Here is a 19,726-nt window from a genome sequence, read left to right on the forward strand (position 1 = left end):
TTTGTTCTTCTAGTTCCAAATTGACTTGCTTTTCTACAGATCCCTTCTAGTCTTTCCCCCCATATCTTTTAGTTCCTATACTGTCCACCTTTTCAAAAGTCCCTACCTTATTCCTTGTATTATTTGTTATGGGTTTCATTCTAAAAATCACTCCTGGGGGCAGTTGGGTAGCTCAGTGGATTGAGAGCCAGGCCTAGAGATGGGAGGTCCTAGTTTCAAATCTGGCCTCAGACACTTCCCAGCTGTGTGACCCTGGGCAAGTCACTTAACCCCCATTGCCTTACCACTCTTCTGCTTTGGAACCAATACACAGTATTGATTCCAAGACATAAGGTAAGGGTTTAAAAAAAAAATAATCACTCCCTTATCTTATACAAAGTCCCTCCCTTACCCCTCATCTTACTCCCTCCCATATCTTAATATCTAATCCCTTCTCAGTATCCCTCCCTTTTCTTATCTCTTTGCCCTCCTTTTTCTTAATATGTTCTTCCTGCTCTTACTTCCTGAATCCTTCAGCTTTCCTTTGCTTGTTCCCTCCCTTGTCCTATTCTAATCCTTCCCTTTCCATTCTATTTTCCTTTACATTAAGAAGATTTTGACTCTTGTAGTTGTGTTCCTTGTTCTCTCTTTATCCAAGATCTGATAAAATTGGGTAATATTCCATATAATATACTAGTTCTCCACTCCCTCTTTCCTTCTCTGTGGTGCTCATTCCCCCTTGATATGAGACAGTCATTCCACCTTCTTCCTGATCTACTGCACTATGATTTTGGCTCATTCCATTGCATTCACCTTGACTTCAAGTTTTCCATCCACGTACACCCCTTCAAAATACCTAGGCAATGATGCTATTCCCAGGAGCTCTAAACAATATTTTCCCATATAAGAATCAAACATTTTGACCTTTTGGGTCACTTGATTAATCTTCATTATCCTTATATATTTCATGAAGATCAAATTTTGAGTTCTGGATTTGTTACCCAGAAACAGTTGTAACTCCTTTAGTCTGTTCAATTCTATTTTTTATCCTTTATAATTATGCTCAGCTTGCTAGATATGTTCTTTTTTATTATCAACTGAGTTCTCTTGCTCTATGAAATGCTGTGTTTCATGTCCTGCATTCTTTTAGTGTTGTGGCTGCCAGGTTTTGTGTTATTCTGGCTATAGCTCCACAGTATTTAAATTTTTTTTCTTGTTGCTTATAGTGTTGTGGGGGGTAGAGGTGTACTCCTCAGGTAATGGAAGGATACCTTTCTTAAGAATGCAAGACTCCAAAACTTAGCTTAAAGGTAAAGAGAGAGATTTATTAGTAATGTTGGGTTTTGGGCCGGCAAGAAGCATGAGTGGAGTAACCTGGGAGGTTGCTCCCAGAATGCCTCCATTCTGGGGTTTTTATAGTCTTTTACAGCAGTGAGGCCATGACTCTGGAGCAAGGGGTTGGAGGGAAGAGTTTTGTCTGAAGGCAGGGGGTGATTCTCGTGATTTGGAGGACAGATGGATGAGGTGTGTCTTTGTCCACTTCAAATCAATGGGACAATCAAAAGAGGACAATCTTCTCAGGGTTAAATGTTTGGGTTGGGAGTCCTGGGGGAAAGGAGCAAAGGAATTTCCCAGATAACAGTTTGCCGAGTTTCTGGGGGTACAAGGCCCATGCTAGTAATAGTTTTTCCTTGACCTGGGAGTTACTGAATGTAGCAGTTTCATTTTTGTGCCTTTTCATCTTTGGATCTCTTTGAGGAAATGATTGTAGCTTCTTTCAATTTCTATTTTAGCTTCTAATTTGATTTGATTTGATTAGAACTTTCCAGGAGTCCAACTCCTTGATCTGGATTCCAAGACTTCCATAAACTGTTTTCAGTATTCTTATTTCTCTTTTAAATCATTCAGGAACAATGACCTCTCCAGAATCCACAGGGTCCCCTCCCTCCTCAAATGCTGACCCATTGTCCAACTGTTGTAGTGGGATATTTCCCGAACTCTTTCACTGAATTTGGAGGACAAATTCTCTTCTGTTATGAATATGCTCCTCAGTGATTTATTATTCTTTCTTAAGGTCTTCGAGTTTTCTTCTGAGCTCTCTAGTTATCTCAGTCTTTCCACTGAATCACATTCTCACTCCCTCTTCTTGGAGAGCATTTTTCCTGGGGTCTAAAAGTGAAAATGTCTCAGACTCTTTCCTCACTTGGGTCACTCGACTCAGACTCTGTTTCCAGTGATTTCTTGAAAGACAGAACTGGTCCCAGGCAGCACTTGGTTTTTTCTCTGAGGCTAAGCACACATATACCTACATCCCTTCCAACCGCCCCCCACACATACACCCTCACCCTTTCTCTCTCTTGCTTTATGGATGGTTGGAAGGAGACTTTGAAATTGTCTCCACTTTCCAGCTGAAAAAGTCTGAACTTCAAGGAACAAGATTCTTACTCCAACCCCTCCCCTGCCCCCAGCCCAGCGTTTCCAGCTTCCTTTTGTGTGCTGTCTTCTCATTAGATTGTAAGCTCAGTGAGGGCAGGGGCTGTTTTTTCCATATTTGTGTGAACACAATACAGTGCTTAGCACAATGCCTGACAAATAATAGGCACTTCATAAATGTTTACTGAAGCAAATAGAATGAGCCTGAAAAGAGAAGAGGCCTGGATCCTGGAAAGGCAAACAATCAGCAACAAAGGACCTGGGATCTGTCTGCAGGGGCCATATGTAAGTGGGGAGTGCCGAAGAAGCCTGGGCACGACACATGCACAAAGACTGGCCGCCAGGGGGATTCCAGAAAACAGGCCTTCATTAAGCTCTTCTGTTGTTCATGGGGTTTCCTTGGTAGATCCTGGAATTTCCTTCTCCAGTGGATGAAGGCAAATCTATGTGTTGCAAGTGGTCGGAATGGCTGGTTCCCAGACAGATTAGGCAAAAAATGGGAAGGTGATAGTTTGAGTAGAGATGCCTCCATTTGATTGGGCTGGAGGTGATTTGTGGAGCAGATCCCGGGAAGTCAAAGAAAAACTGAACCAGTCTGTGCTGAGGGATACAGAGGTGACGTCCAGCTTACAAGCAGAGGTTGGTACCAGCTAGATAATACAGCTAGAGCAGACCAGAAAAGGTAAGGAGACTGGACAGGTGAAGGAGACTGGACAGATGAAGGAGCCTGGACAGACAGGTGAAGGAGCCTGGACAGATCAAGGAGACTGGACAGGTGAAGGAGCCTGGACAGATGAAGGAGACTGGACGGACAGGTGAAGGAGCCTGGACAGATCAAGGAGACTGGACAGGTGAAGGAGCCTGGACAGATGAAGGAGACTGGACGGACAGGTGAAGGAGCCTAGACAGATGAAGGAGACTGGACGGACAGGTGAAGGAGACTGGACAGATCAAGGAGACTGGACAGGTGAAGGATATTGGACAGGTGAAGGAACCTGGACAGGTGAAGGAGCCTGGACAGGTGAAGGAGACTGGACAGGTGAAGGAGCCTGGACAGGTGAAGGAGCCTGGACAGGTGAAGGAGACTGGACAGGTGAAGGAGACTGGACAGGTGAAGGAGACTGGACAGGTGAAGGAGCCTGGACAGGTGAAGGAGCCTGGACAGATCAAGGAGACTGGACAGGTGAAGGAGCCTGGACAGGTGAAGGAGCCTGGACAGATCAAGGAGACTGGACAGGTGAAGGAGACTAGACAGATAAAGGCGACTGGACAGATCAAGGAGACTGGACAGGTGAAGGAGCCTGGACAGATAAAGGCGACTGGACAGATAAAACAGAGAACCAGAAATGAGGGAGTTGTCAAATCCCAAGTTATCATGGAGTCCAAGGAGAGATGGAGAGAGCCCAGAAGCATAGTGAAGGAAGCAATTAAGGAATAGAGGAGCAAAATCCAGTGTCTCAGTGGGGAAGTGATAGCCAAATAGAGGAGTCCTGATTGGATGAGGCCAGAAGTGGCTTAAAAGTCTTGACTAGCAAAATAGAGCAAAATCTGACAATTGGAAGTGAGGAACTGGGGGGTGGGGGTGGGGGTGGGGGGGAGCAGAGTTCAAGTTAAAAATGGGAAAATAATGGTCCAAGGAGAGGTGGCATGGTTGGAGATGGGGGTGAAAGAAGCAGAGACCTACGTCCCCGCAATGTGAAAAGATGATGATCTAAGATGAAAGCGACATGGGCATTGTACCCCCAGAAGCTCAGGCAAACTATTATCAGTGAAATTCCTTTGGTCCCTTACATCCTCGTGACTTAGCCTAAAACATCCAATGACCCCCATAGGACCCTGAGATGACTGTCCTCCTTTAGATTTAAGATGGACAGAGAGATGCACCTCCAGGCTACACCTCGATTCTAGCAGGCTGTATCTCAGACAGCTGTCTGTCCCCTAAAACTAAGGAAGCTTTTATGAGGGTCATTCCCTCTGTCTCCAGGCAGACCCCAGTCAGATGACCAAACCCCTAACTGAATGCCCGAGGGTTTACCACTCTAGAGTCACGTCCACGCCATGACACAGCATCTGTTGTAAAGAGTATAAAGTCCCCAGAACTGATGTCGTCTGGGGGCAGCTTTCCCGTCCATGCTGTCCTCCCAAGGAGCAGCCTTCCATCTTGCTGTTCCACCTGTGCCCTCCTCCTGGCCATTCTCGACACTACTCTCTAAATTAATACATTTCTTTTTTTATTTGAAGCTAAGTTTTGGAGTCTTGCATTCTTGCAGAAGGCATCCTTCTCGAACCCCAGGGGGCACCTCTTCACCCCCTCGACACAATGACTGGAGAAAACCAGGGAGTGCAGTGTGGGCCTGAGCTCTACCAAGATAAAGCAAAAGCTGAGCTATTAGAACCCAGAATCTACTGGAGATTTGATGGTCTGAACAGATACAGAAGAGCGGGAAGGTGCCAGGGAATGGCAGTGGGTATTGGTTAAGGCAAAACCCATGTATCAGACTGAAGTGACTCCTGGGTTAGTTTAAACTTAGCAGTGCCCATGTAATGGGTGAGAGTGGGCAACACCTGACCGGGCACAAGTGACGTCCAGATGACTGACACGAGCCCTGCTGGGGCCAGGCGTGGAATACCGATTACCAGGGCCAGTGGAGAGTCTCACAGACATCTCACAGAACTGATGGAATATGGGTTGGAGCTCAAGTTTCAATTAAGAAGGTTAGATCAAAGACGCCATGGCTTGAGGGGACAAGAACGTCAAATGGAGATCTAGGCTCTGCCAAGATATAATGGAAGTTACCACTTTTTGTCTCTCTCTTTTTTAAACCTTTTCCATTTATCAAACTTTACTAAATATTGGTTCCAAGTGTGGCAAGGACTAGGCAATTAGGGTCAAGTGACTTGCCCAAAGTCACACAACTAGGAAGTATCTGAGACTAGATTTGAACCCAGGTCCTCCTATTTCTAGGCCTGTCTCTCTATCCACTGAGCTGCCTAGCTGCTCCAGCCAACCTACTATTGAAAGAGTTTGGGGGAAAATTCAGATTTTCAGTGCCGTAGTAGACAGTTGTAAGGATGGGGGCAGGGAAAGGTTTGGAACTCTGAGGGGAGGACTGAGAACCAGTGGCAGTTGGGGAGCAAAGGCTGCTGGGAAGGAAAAACTGTTCTGAGAGGATTCTGGAGAGCCTCTGGACTTCTGGTCTAGAACTTGGACGTGTCAGGAGTGGTTTTGGGGGGCTGAGGAATCCCAAAGCCACCTGAGAGGTTCCTGCTCCTTCCTTGAAGCTTATAGCTGATCTCCCTCCAAACACACATCTACTTCCCTCAACCTGAAGAAAAGACATCTGCGCCCCTGGGGGGGGGGGGGGGGGTTGCTGTGCACCCTCAGAGGAGAGCCTGGCTCCCTTGTCCTCCCCTGCCTTCCTGAGTTTATTCCGTCGTAATTCTCTGGGGCCCAATAGATCAATAAGGTCAAGAAGGGAAGGGACGGTCAACATGCCTTTCGGATTCAGGAGCATGCAGGACTACTACAGGCCCCTCTTCCCTCTTCGCTGATCCTGTTTACCTGAAAGCCAATAGAAAACCTTCGCCCAGCAGTCAGAGTTTGTGGAGCGTCTCAGTACAAGTGAAAGGGGATAGTCCAAGAAGGAGCGCCTGGGGCCGCCGCCTCTGAAGTCATCCAGCGCATCAGCCATTTCTCCTGAGGACACAGTAGGGCATCCCGGGGAGCGGGGGCTCTTCCTACTCTCACTCCGCTCTTTCCCCTCACATTGTTCCTGTAGCCCTGACCAGCCTTTCACTGACATTCCACCATCATCAGCGAAGGAGAGTCTTTATAATGCCAGGAAATATCCATTTCTACCCAGTCTAAGCAGAAGTGGTCTGGCCAAAGGTGCCGAGAGCCTCCTGGAGCCCCGCACCGGAGGACACTCTCACGTGATCCACCCTCTGCCCCGCAGCCCCATGGGAGCTAACACGTGGCCCAAGGCTTGCGGCGTGGGCACGTGGTCTCTAAATCACTGCCCTGGAGGCTTGGGTTCTTGCCTTGACTCGGAGATGAGGGGCAAAGGCACAGTTCAAGCCACAAAGGAAATAAGGCTCTCGGGAGAGAGAGCCTGGGGTGAAGCGGGCCTGGAGGTCCAGTGGAAAAATGGACCCCAGCAAGTTTTTGTAGCCAGGGCAGAGTTTCCGCTGACCTGGCAGGGAGGGGACGATGACTCACGGTGGTCTGGTGTGGAGGGAAGCCTGGCTGCAGAAGGCAGATTAGTAACGCAGAAGCGATAGTCTAAATAAAGGCGGTATGGCTGGAACCAGAGATAGGACCGGAGGCGGATGGCTCGATTTCAATCTAAGATAAGAAATTGCTCAACTAAAAAGCAAGAGCTCCAATTTCAGTTCTGTTCTTCTCAAATTCTAATCCATTACCAACTAGACCTCTTCCCTGCATTAGAGTGTTCCCTACAGGAAGAGAAATCTGCAAGAAAAATCCAGATTATTCTTTAAGAACTATGTATGTAAATTCCCTCAGAATAAACCAATCTCTGGGTGATGCTTATTTGGTTTGATTGCCCTAAAATGTTCGAATTCTTCTGTTTCAAGCTAAAACATGGAAATATATCCAGTAGAGGGGCAGCTGCGAGGCTTAGTGAATGGAGAGCCAGACCTGGGAATAGGAGCTTCTGGGATCAAATAGGACATCACATACTTCCTACTTCTGTAACTGTGGGTGAGTCCCTGAACTCCAATTGCCTAGTCCTTATGGCACTTCTGCTTTGGACCGGCTACTCAGTATCAATTCTAAGACAGAATTTAAGAGATGGAAAAAAATTAACTAAAAAAAATCAAAAAGAACACTAGATTCTTAATTCCAAAGTTTCCCTGGGATACTGAGCTGTTGTTAAGAAGTGAAGCACTCCAGTTCACGTTAGCTTATCATCTACCAGAGGAATCCTGACAAGGCAGCAGGAAACATACAATAGCGGCCCAGACAGGCAGCTAGGATCTGAAAAACTTCATGGATAATCTGGAGGCCAGCTTAATGATTCTCATTTGATTTTAATTGTTCTCCATTTTTAAAAAGTTTTTAATCAAAGGTCATAACATTTTTAAATTGGGGAAAATCTACTTGATTCCAAAATAGTTCTAATAGAACACTGATCAAGTGAAAAAGTGGAGGTTTCAATTTGTTAGATTCCTGCCTATTAGAAGAAAACTTAAAATCCTTCAGGAAACACATAATCCAACCCCAGCGTTTGGAACTAGGAATTTGGGATGATCTTCATATCAAATATGTGGTACACAACTGAACTCACAGAATCTTATTTGATTTCTGTGACTTAAGAATCAATGGGATAGGAGCAACAAGGTGGCTCAGTGGATAGAAAACCTGGCCTAGAGATGGGAAGTCCTGAGTTCAAATTTGAACTCAGACATTTTCTAGCTGTGTGACCCTATGCAAGTCACAGCCCCAATTGCCTAGACCTTTCTGCCTTGAAACTGTTTTTTTATTCTAGGACAGACCTAATACACAACACAGAAATCTAGTTGATTAATTGTTCCCAATTTCTTGAATTTTAAGACTTCTACAGTATTAACCTAATCCAACTACACATATGATACATTCTTTGGGGATCAAACATGAAATAAGGCCCAATGAGCACGTTTTCATTGGGTTTCCACTGCTCTCAAAATTGGAATTCTTAAGAATGTGATCAAAGTTTAAGGCTAAGGATCGCAATACTATAATCCCATGTGGTTCCAAAAAAATACCAATACGCTTATTTGGTAGAGAGTTTCGTTCGCGTTAGGTTGTTAGCAAAAAGCTAGTACTTGAAAACTCTATAGGAGAAACCCAATGTAACCTGTAGAGATGGAGGTGTGTAACATATATGGTGGTTCTCTAATTGGACTACGTAGACTCAAGACCACCAAGTTTCTTGCTATTTCCTTGGTTTTGTCGTCAGTTGACAGGACATTTATTTCAAGCGACTGCACGCAAACCAATTGTGGAAGACACTCCACCCCAATACCTTCATCAGAGTAGGAGGCTCCAAGAGCGAGGAGAGTTCATTTCAGGTTAGATAACGACAGATATCGGTACTGCTGAAAAACCTGCAAAGGAAACTCAATACAACTGAAAAGCAAGAGACGTCATTTCATTACCAGGTTCCATTGTGAGTAGTGAGTTAGAAACCTAACCAAACTGAAATATTATAGGAAGATCTAAGTAACAGGAATCCTAAGTACAATGGGGATTAGGAAGAACTTGGAAAGAAATAAAGCAGGATGAGTGTGGAAGCTGGAAAAGTATCCAGAGGAAAATGAAGCCAGCCAGTGCTAAAGCGGGGAAAACGTCCTGAGGAAAAACGTCTGAACGTGAGACAAAATCCCTGTCTATTAATGAGCAATCTCAAGGAGATCGTGTTCAAGTGAATGGATATTGTTTTATGGGGCCTATAATGATCTTCACCATTTAAAATCCCTTTTCTTACTGAGAATCGTGAGGCCATTCAAATGATGTTCATTTGAATGAGCCTCTTCCAAGGCAAGTGCATTCATACAAATTTTAGGAAGCTGGATCTAGGCAGACTTCTCTTTGGCCGATCAGGGAGTTGGCCAAGTTTCCATTGCTCCAGATATATAGTGAGACCTCTTTTACTTATCAGCTCTTACTACACACATTCATTAACAAAGTCCCTCTTGTAAAGCTGGAAGCCCTGGTGGGTCTTAAAGTCCAACCCTCTCATTTTACAGATGAAAACGAGGCTCAGGGAAGCTAAATGACTTAGCCAAAGTCACACGGTAAGCACCAGGGGCACGATTTGAGGCCAGATAGTCAAATACTCTTTCTACTGTTAACAGGCAGTATCAGCTGTCCAGGTAAACGATTAAAGAGAGAAGGATGATTTGGAATGAAATTTCCTAGAGAAGGGCATGAATGGGATGAGTGATTGACAGCTTATTGTCAGATAGGAAATGAGGAAAAACTAGGGATAATGTCAAGGGCTTTGGAGATGAAGGAAAGAAAGAATAAAAAGTTTATAGAGAATGTTTTTAAAAATCCGTATCTTATTTTTCAACAGCAGCCAGTTTAAACATCAATCTCAGTTGTGTATCATAGTTTCTCCTACTTATTTAGTTTTTATATTTATTTAAAATATTTTTCCATGGTTACATGATTCACATTCTTTCCCTCCTCTCTTCCCCCCCCCCCCCCCCCCCCGGAGCTGATGGACATTTCCACTGGGTTATACATGTATCATTATTCAAAACCTATTTCCATGTTACTCATATTTGTAATAGAGTGATCATTTAAAGCCCAAACTCCCAATCATATGCCCATCTAACCATGCGATTAATCATGTTTTTCTTCTGCTTTTTTCCTCCCACAGTTCTGTCACTGGACGTGGATAGCGTTCTTTCTCATAGTCCTTTGAAAATGTCGTGGATCATTGTATTGCTACTAGCAGAAAATTCTGTTGCATTTGATTGTGTCATAGTGTTTCTGCTTCTGTGTACAATGTTCTGGTTCTGCTCATTTAGCTCTGTATCCTCCAGTTTATCATTCCTTACAACGCAATAGTATTCCATCACCATCAGATACCATAATTGGTTTAGCCATTCCCCAATGAAGGGACATCACCTCGTTTTCCAATGTTTTGCCACCACAAAGAGCGTGGCTATAAATATTTTTGTACAAGTATTTTTCCTTCTTATCTTCTTGGGGTAGAAACTAAGCAGTGGCATTGATGGATCAAAGGGCAGGCGGTCTTTTAAAGCTCTTTGAGCATAATTCCAAATTGCCTCACAGAAGGGTTGGATCAATTCACAACTCCACCAGCAGTGTATTAGTGTCTCAATTTTGCCACATCCCCTCCAGCATTTATTATTTTCCTTTGCTGTGTTACAAGGGAATCACTTTAAAAGACTGATATATATTAATTTAAGGTCGCCAAGGAATCAGCTATGAAATTCCTAAATGAAAACTTAAGTCAGCCGTCAATCTTTTATGGAGTTTAATTACAATAGGAGGAAGTAATTAGAGATAGAGAGAGAGAAAAGGGAGAGAAGGAAATAGGGCTTAAATACCCCTTCTGTTTAGGCTGGGCCAAAAGGCCCAAGCCCTTAGATAGCTGGGGCAAAGAAAAGATAGGGTGGAGATTTATTCCAAGTATCTCCATTGTATCAATTCTAAAATCAATCATGACTCAAAGAAATTCCTGTTCTATGCTTAAGCATAGGTCAAAGTCCTTTCCATTGTTCAGCAAAAGGTTTCTGTCCTCAAGTAATCTTAAGAAGGGAAGAGAAGGAACCTCCCATGCCAATGGGGTTCCCATTCCAATAGACTATCAGTAAGAAATTTTCCAAGTATGAAATATCCCAATGGTGAAATTTCCAACATTTATAAGTCTAAGGAATTTTGAGGTTTACAGCTGTCATATTGGCCAATCTGCTAGGTGTGAGGTGATACCTCAGAGTTGTTTTTATTTGCATGAACTTTTTCATGTGATTATTGACAGTTGATTTCTTCATCTGAAAACTGCCTATTCATATCCCTTGACTATTTGTCAGTTGGGGAATTGGCTTGATTTTTTTGTAAATTTGACTTAGTTCTTTATATATTTGGGAATCTCATTTTTATTTTTAAACAGCCCCCCTCTAAGAGATTTCACTCAGAAACAATCAAGGCCTCCATATTAAAAAAACTGATCCCAATTGTATTTCCAAACGAAAAGTAAGTTTGGAAATCAAGCCTTTGGTTCTTTTGACTTTGAGGAACTTTCACTGCAAAAGGTTTTGTGGGTTTGGGGGATAAGACAAGGGTTGGGGCAAGTTCTCTCCCCATCTGAATTACTTTCTCTTATCACCTAAACTAGAAGCCTTTCAGCAATTTTTTTAGTTTGGAAGGTCTCAAATAGATACGAAAAACCTATGCATTTGATATGAGATAAATTTGGTGCATTTGTTCTTCTGTAGGGACACAATCTGACTTTGGAAACAGCTTCATGGGTTGTAGAGTAGGGGTGAGGAGGATGTATGCAGGAGGACCAATCCCGTTCAAGAACCCCGCAAGCAAGCCTCTTGGAGCAGTGGCAAAGTTTAACGGGTGGGGTCTGCAATTTATAGGGTAAATGGTGTAGGTAAAGGGATTCGGTAAGCTTCATACAGAAACAATGACAAGTAATGACTGATAAGGACAATGGAAATGAACTACTTCAGTGACTCTCGACCAGAGTTTCTATTGGTAATAGACCAAAGGTAAATATGTAGCCATCTATCTTGATTCTCAGGGAAATGTCTGGCTTCATTGGGTAGAATGAGGACAGCCAGTTGTTGCCAAGTACAGGAAGGGTTTTGGGGGCCTCATGTGATGCCTGGGTGGCATGACTGATTTTGGCCAGACCGATTTTACTGGGGTCTACTTTCACTACTGGGGGCTACAAGGTAGAATCTTTCTTAGTTATCCTCATGAGCGTTTACAATAAAAAAGCTGAAATTATAATTAAATACAAAATATATTTAACAAAAATTCTCTGTATAAAACTTCAGAAAGTCAATTGTTTCAACTAAAAATAGTAAATACATATTGATTTAATATTTTTCAATATTAACATTCTTTAATTATCAAATAATTATTCCTTATACTACTTATGAATTATCATCAAATAATATTTAAGCATTTAAATATTATTTGGTTACATCAAAGAAAATGTCTAGATACAGTATATGCTATTGGTGAAGGTGTAAACTGGTCTATTCATTTTGGAAAGAATTTTGCAACTATGACCCTAAATTTACTAATGTGCATATCCACTTGACCCAGTGATAATACTACTAAATCTATATTCCAAGGAAATTTAAAAAGAAAGAGAAAAGGATAATATGTACAAAAATATTTTTAGCAGCACTTTTTGTGGTGGCAAAAAACTAGAAACTAAGTGGGTGCCCATAAATTGGGGAATGGCTGAAGAAATTATGGTATATGGAACTTTCGGGTAAGCATGGGGGCAATCTAGACCCGGGACGCTTCCACTCCCCAGCACCCAACAAAATAGACTACCTCAAAAGAACATAGAAACCATTTTCAGAAGAACGGAGAGACTCAACAGTAGGGCGCAACATTGAAGGTACGTGGGGTTTGAGCATTTCCACACTATAAGAGGGTGAAAAAGCTCCCACCCAAACGCGGGTCGATCTAACCTCCCCCACCCCACCTACGGAGCCACAGTCAGAGCCAGCTCGTGCCAGAATATCAGCAAGTGAGCCAGGGACACCTCTAGAGTGAGCAAGGGGCACCTCTAGGTCCTTGGGAGCTGACCAGGACCTCCGGGGACATACCCCTGAGAGCAGTTACACCGGAAACCCCTGCACACTGGGGAGCGCAGACTGTGTGTGCTCTTGTGAACAGCAGAGACTGCAGAGATTCGAGAGCTTGCCTCAGGCAAAAACCTTGCTCCTTAACTCCACAAACAGAGAACCTGCCCAACTCACTCAAATGTCTGACTAAAAAGGGAAGGAAAAACCACCATAGGGATGGCTAATTGTGCCCAGGACCAACAAACACCCTCTAAGAAAAACAGGAAGAAGGTATTGACCCTGGAAAATTTTTACGGAGGGAAAACCCAGGCTATAGAGGAAAAAGAGGAAGAAATTCAAACAAAATCAAAACTCCCTCCCCCCTCAATGGAAATTGTCCATAACTTCTAGAAGAATTCAAATTGGAGCATATCAAAAAGATGGAAGCCTTCTGGCAAGAAAAGTTGGAAGTAATTCAAAGAGAAAACAAAAGTCTAAGGACAAGAACTCCCAATTGGAGAAACAGCTGGAAGCCACAAAAAGCAGAATAGACCAAACTGGAAAGGAAAACCAGTCTTTAAAGACCAGAATTAGGCAACTGGAAGACAATGATCTTGCAAAACAACAAGAATTAATAAAGCAAATTGAAAAAATTAACGAATTAGAAGAAAACATAAAATATCTCACTGACAAGGTGACAGATCAGGAAAACGGAAGGAGAGAAAATTTGAGAATCATTGGTCTACCTGAAAATCCAGAAATAAACAGACTTGACATCATAATATAAGAAATCATCTAAGAAAACTACACTGATGTTCTTGAACAAGGGGGCAAAATAGATATTGAAAGAGTTCATAGAACACCCTCAACATTAAATCTCCAAAAGACAACTCTCAGGAATGTAACTGTCAAATTCCAAAGCTTTCAAGCTAAGGAGAAAATTCTATACAAGAAGCCAAAAAGAGACAATTCAGATACCAAAGAGCACCAATCAGGATCACACAAGACCTGACAGCTTCCACACTAAAGGACTGCAAGGTCTGGAACATGATAGATATTCAGAAAGGCAAGAGAACTGGGTCTTCAACCAAGAATTACCTATCCACCAAAACTGACTGTATACTTCCAGGGGAAAGTATAGGCATTCAACAAAATAGAAGATTTCCAAGTATTTGTAAAGAAAAGACCAGAACTAAGTGGAAAGTTATCCAAACACAAAGATCAAGAGAAACATGAAAAGGTAAATATGAAAGAGAAGGAAAAGGAGAAAAAAATTGTTTTTATTCAAACTCTCTTCTTTAAGGGCTACAATTAGATCAAATTATATATATTAATATATGGGGAAAATGTTATTTGTAACTCTTAAAAATTGTTTTCATTATTATAGTAATTAGAATAATCACTCATAGGAAACAATTGGGGCATTAAGGGCTATAAGATTATATGCCAGAAAAAGAAAAAAGGTGAAAAGGTGGAGGGGGCGGAATCAATGATGGTACCAAAAGATACTTGAAGAAATAAAATAAATAGACTAATCTTTGTCAACACATGGGAAGGGGAGGGGAAGAATACTCTTATAAGAAGGAGAGGAAGAGAGTGCTAATAGGTAATACTTAAACCTTACTCCCAGTGAAATCAACTCTGAGAGGGAAGAGCATCTAGATACATTGGGATCCTGAATTCTATCTTGTCCTACAGCATAAGGGAGAAGAGGAAACTAAGGGGGGGGAGGGTAGAGGGGAGGGAGTACAAAAAGGGAGGGAATGAGATTGGGGAGGGAACTTAATAGACCCTAAAAAAAAAACAAGAAGGGAACAAAAAGGGAGGGACCAGAAAGGGAAGCATATCAAGGGAGGGGATTAGGGGGATTGATTAAAAGTAAACCACTGGTTTAAAAGGCTATAGCAAAAAAAGAAAGGACAGAACTAGGAGAGGATATCAAAATGCTAGGGAATTCACAAGTGACAATCATAACTTTGAATGTGAATGGGATGAACTCACCCATAAAACAGATGAATAGGAGAGTGGATTAGAATCCAAAATCCTACCATATGTTGTCTACAAGAAACACATCTGAGGCGGGTAGATACTCACAAGGTCAGAATTAAAGGTTGGAGCAAGACCTATTGGGTCTCAACTGATAGAAAGAAGACAGGAGTTCCAATCATGATATCTGACAAAGCCAAAGTAAAAATAGATCTGATTAAAAGGGATAGGGAAGGTAAATACATCCTAATAAAAAGGAGTATAGACAATGAGGAAATATCACTAATCAACATGTATGCACCAAATGGTATAGCATCCAAATTTCTAAAGGAGAAACTAGTGGAACTGAAGCAGGAAATAGATAGTAAAACTATACTAGTGGGAGACCTGAACTATCAAATTTAGAAAAATCAGATCAAAAAATAAATAAGAAAGAGGTAAAAGATGTGAATGAAATCTTAGAAAAATTAGAGTTAATGGAAAAAAATAAATGGGGACAAAAAGGAATACACCTTCTTTTCAGCAGCACATGGTACATTCACAAAGATTGACCATGTACTAGGTCCTAAAAACATGGCATACAAATGCAGAAAAGCAGAAATAATAAATGCAACCTTTTCAGATCATAAGGCAATAAAAATAATGATCAGTAATGGTACATGGAGAGCCAAATCAAAAATTAATTGAAAATTAAATAATATGATTCTCCAAAATCAGTTAGAGAACAAATCATAGAAACAATTAAAATTTTATTGAAGAAAATGACAATGATGAGACATCCTTTCAAACTTTATGGAATGTAGCCAAAGTAGTACTCAGGGGAAAATTTATATCCTTGAGTTCATATATTAACAAATTAGGGAGGGCAGAGATTAATGAATTGGAAATGCAAATCAGAAAACTTGGAAGCAAACAAATTAAAACCCCCCAGAAGAAAATCAAATTACAGATCCTAAAAATTAAGGAAGAAATTAATAAAATCTTAAGTAATAGAACTATTGAACTAATAAGTAAGACTAGAAGCTGGTATTTTGAAAAAACAAACAAAATAGACAAAGTACTGGTCAATCTAATTAAAAAAAAAGAAAGAAGAAAACCAAACAAACAGTATCATAGATGAAAAGGGAGAACTCACCTCCAATGAAGAGGAAATTAATTAAATCATTAAAAATTATTTTGCCCAATTATATGGCAATAAATATGGCAATCTAGGTGATATGGATGAATACTTATAAAAATACAAATTGCCTAGACTAGCAGAGGAAGAAATAGACTACCTAAACAACCCCTATCAGAAAAAGAAATTGAACAGGCCATCAAAGAATTCCCTAAGAAAAAATCCCCAGGGCCTGATGGATTCACAAGTGAATTCTATCAAACATTCAAAGAAGAGCTAATCCCAATACTATACAAACTATTTGACAGAATAAGCAAAGAGGGAGTTCTACCAAATTCCTTTTATGACACAAATATGGTGCTGATTCCAAAACCAGGCAGGTCAAAAATGGAGAAAGAAAATTACAGACCAATCTCCCTAATGAATATAGATGCAAAAATCTTAAATAGGATACTAGCAAAAAGACTCCAGCAAGTGATCAGGAGGATTATTCACTATGATCAGGTAAGATTTATACTAGGAATGCAAGGATGGTTCAATATCAGGAAAACCATCCATATAATTGGCCATATCAACAAGCAAACCAACAAAAATCACATGATTATCTCAATAGATGCAGAAAAAGCCTTTGACAAAATATAACACTCATTCCTATTGAAAATACTAGAAAGTGTAGGAATGAAAGGGCCTTTCCTAATGATAATAAACAGTATCTATCTAAAACCATCAGCAAACATCATCTGCAATGGGGATAAACTAGATGCCTTCCCAATAAGATCAGGAGTGAAACAAGGATGCTCATTATCACCTCTATTATTTGACATTGTACTAGAAACACTAGCAGTAGCAATTAGAGAAGAAAAAGAAATCGAAGGTATTAGAATTGGCAATGAGGAGACCAAGCTGTCACTTTTTGCAGATGACATGATGATCTACTTAATCCCAGAGAATCAACCAAAAAGCTAGTCGAAATAATCAACAACTTTAGCAAAGTTGCAGGATACAAAATAAACCCACATACATAAGTCATCAACATTTCTATATACTTCCAACATGGATCAGCAGCAAGAACTAGAAAGAGAAATCCCATTCAAAATCACCCTAGACAATATGAAATACTTAGGAATCTATCTGCTGAGACAAACACAGGAACTATATGAACACAACTATAAAACACTTTCCACACAACTAAAACTAGAATTGAGCAATTGGAAAAACATTAATTGCTCATGGGTAGGAAGAGCTAACATAATAAAAATGACCATCCTACCCAAATTGATTTACTTATTCAGTGCCATACCCATTGAACTACTAAAAAGCTTTTTTACTGAATTAGAAAAAACCATAACAAAGTTCATTTGGAAGAACAAAAGATCAAGAATATCCAGGGAAATGATTAAAAAAAAATGCAAAGGAAGGAGGCCTTGCAGTCCCAGATCTCAAACTATATTACAAAGCAGCGGTTATCAAAACAATTTGATACTGGCTAAGAGACAGGAAGGAGGACCAGTGGAACAGATTTAGGGTAAGTGACCTCAGTAAAACAAAAAACAAAAGAAAACAAACAAAAAGAAATTATGGTATATGAATGAATGGCCACTATTATACTTTATCAAATAAGGAAGGGGATAGGCTAAAAGAAATCTGTCAAGACTCATATGATAATGAATGAATAGAGAGCCAGGGGAGCAGAATCAGAAAACTAACTCATAACAATGACCACAAACAACTTTGAAAGACTTAAGAACTCTGACCAATGCAATGACTAATAAGGATTCCAGAAAAGCTATGATGAAACATGTTACCCACTTTCTGACAGAGTTGATGGATGGGCTTAGAGTACACTCCACTTCTGGATATGGCCAATAGGAAATTAGTTTAGCTTTACTATTTGTATTTGTCACAAGGGCATTGTTTTTCTTTTTCTTTTTTCCAATGAAAAGGGGAGAGGAAAGAAAATAGAATTTCAATTCAAAATTTTCAAAATTATTTCTGCTTTCAAAAAAAGTAGTAATTAAATACATGGCCAGGCAGAAATGATAAGCTAGTCTAGACAAAATGACTCTATAGCATATTCTTAATTTCTTGACTTCTTATATTCACTAAGTAGGTAAGAACTACGAATATTATATTTTCATTATATCTTAATATCTTTGCATTCATTCATTAATTCTCAAGAACAGTATGCAAATGACCAAAATTCCAGTATTTTCAAGTTAAGGAATAGTTGTAAGCAAAATACTTTTTAAAAAGGGAAAGACTAAATTGGAATCTACACTTCGTTCCAGGGTACACCAAGATGAATTGAAGACAAGCTTACTTGCAGTGGTGGAGGGAGCTTCCCTTACCTGTCGCTGAAGTATGCTAAGTACTTTTTGTTTAACTGTTGATTCAAGTTAGTTTCTTTGGAGTGCTTGCACAAAATGGAAAATACTCCTACAAAGGCTTGACTATTTTGAGTAGGAAGCACAGTTGTCAACTCGTGTCACCTAGGGGGAATGAAAACCTTTCTTTCTCCCACCCCAGCCCAGCCTTCGTTTCTGGGGGGAAGCGGAGCACAGTAACTGGACCTTAAGCTGGGTTTCGGAGAGAATCTGCACGTTCTAAGGACCTGGGCTCCTCAAAACGATCCCCGAAGCTTCAGATTTCTGTTTTCTCCTAGAAATAGCCTGAGAAGAACCATGTTTTTTGGTGTGAGGCAGGGAAGAGGACCTCTAAGGATAGCTAGTAGGACCACAGATTTAGAGCAGGAAGGGACCTTGAAAGCCACCTATGAGAATTCCACCTCCACCTTTTTTTTTTTTAACATGAAGAAACTGAAGTTGAATAAGACTTCTGGGACCTCCTTTCAAGTGTCCGAAGTAGGATTTGAACCTAGACTACGGGACTCGAAGTCATGGGCTCAGCTGCTCAACGGAGAAAGTGGAAAAGTATCTTCGATTCTCCCAAAGGACGGCCGGCCTCTTTCGGCTTTCAAATCCAACGGTTCCGATGAGAAAAGCGTGCAACAAGGGGCAGGAGTCATTCTAAGTCCAGGGCTATTAATGACTAGCAAGCAGCAGCAGCAGCTTTCAGTTGCTGATTTCAGAACACGCTGCCTCCTCTCGCCTTTCCCCAAGTTTAAGAAACTTGAGCACGTAAACACTTTTTATGTCTCGACCCCCTTATCCTCTTTCTCCCCTCTCCTCAGTCCCCTAACCAGAGGGCGGCTTAGCCACAGCTCCCTCCCCTCCCCCGGCGTGTGGCGGCCAATCGGAAAGCTGCGCACGTGACGAGCTCTGCCTGCGATGACCTCATCCCTGGTGTGGGATGACGTCAAATTCAAGATGGATGGAATCACAGCGGCGGCGGCGCCCGCGAGCTAAGCGTCAGCGACCTGGGCCTGTGGTCCGACTCCGAGCTAAGGGTCGGTGAGTAACCGCCAAATCTTTCGCTGTCTGAGAACTTCAGGGGTCTGTAGTTGGCTTTAGCCTCCCAATAAAACACGGCCTTTCCTGACGTAACTCTGAGGTGATCTCTCGCCTCTTTTTTTTTTTCTCCTCCACCAGCGGGTTGCGGTCCTCAGTGCGCGTGCGCCATGTTCTGGGTCGCGTTGCGCATGCCCGTTGTCCTCACACGCAGTCGATTGTGTCTCCATACTGCGCACGCTCTGTACTGTTAACCTCGTTCTTACTGCGCACGCTCTATTCCCTGACTGGCCTTATCTTTTTTTTTTTTTTGGTTGAAGGCCCTTAGCTAACGTTCTCTCACCCCCTCCACCTTGTTTAAATGAATGCGACTGCGCCTAGATGTCAGCGCACGTTCTTTGCGTAAAGCAGTTGAAACGCCGTCACGTAAATAGCGCGTGTTCGCGTTCTAGGCTAGAGTTAATGTGTAATTGTGTCACCTATCGCCTTCCACCTATAAACTCGGCCCTCT

The 19,726-nt window shown here is 41.6% G+C and overlaps 2 protein-coding genes across 7 annotated transcripts in view; both read left to right on the forward strand.

Moving 5' to 3' along the window:
* Window positions 1-2,934: 2,934 nt before the first annotated feature.
* Window positions 2,935-19,469, forward strand: LOC130458875 (processed variable antigen-like). Its single transcript, XM_056825872.1, has 5 exons — window positions 2,935-3,051; window positions 3,344-3,703; window positions 18,674-18,738; window positions 19,151-19,218; window positions 19,357-19,469. Exons 1-5 carry the CDS (start codon window positions 2,935-2,937, stop codon window positions 19,467-19,469), a joined length of 723 nt encoding a protein of 240 aa, XP_056681850.1.
* The window catches only part of ZBTB21 (zinc finger and BTB domain containing 21), a 51,240-nt gene continuing 49,476 nt past the window's right edge, over window positions 17,963-19,726 (forward strand). For 3 of the 6 annotated variants that reach the window (XM_056797053.1, XM_007493057.3, XM_007493058.2), the window contains exon 1: window positions 17,963-19,218. The gene's annotated coding sequence lies outside the window, so the exon portion shown is untranslated. The remainder of the gene's footprint in view (window positions 19,219-19,726) is intronic. The other 3 variants (XM_056797055.1, XM_007493056.2, XM_056797054.1) reach the window with 3 other exon arrangements.

The sequence above is a fragment of the Monodelphis domestica genome, chromosome 4 (genome assembly GCF_027887165.1).
Source record: "Monodelphis domestica isolate mMonDom1 chromosome 4, mMonDom1.pri, whole genome shotgun sequence".
Classification (NCBI taxonomy): domain Eukaryota; kingdom Metazoa; phylum Chordata; class Mammalia; order Didelphimorphia; family Didelphidae; genus Monodelphis; species Monodelphis domestica.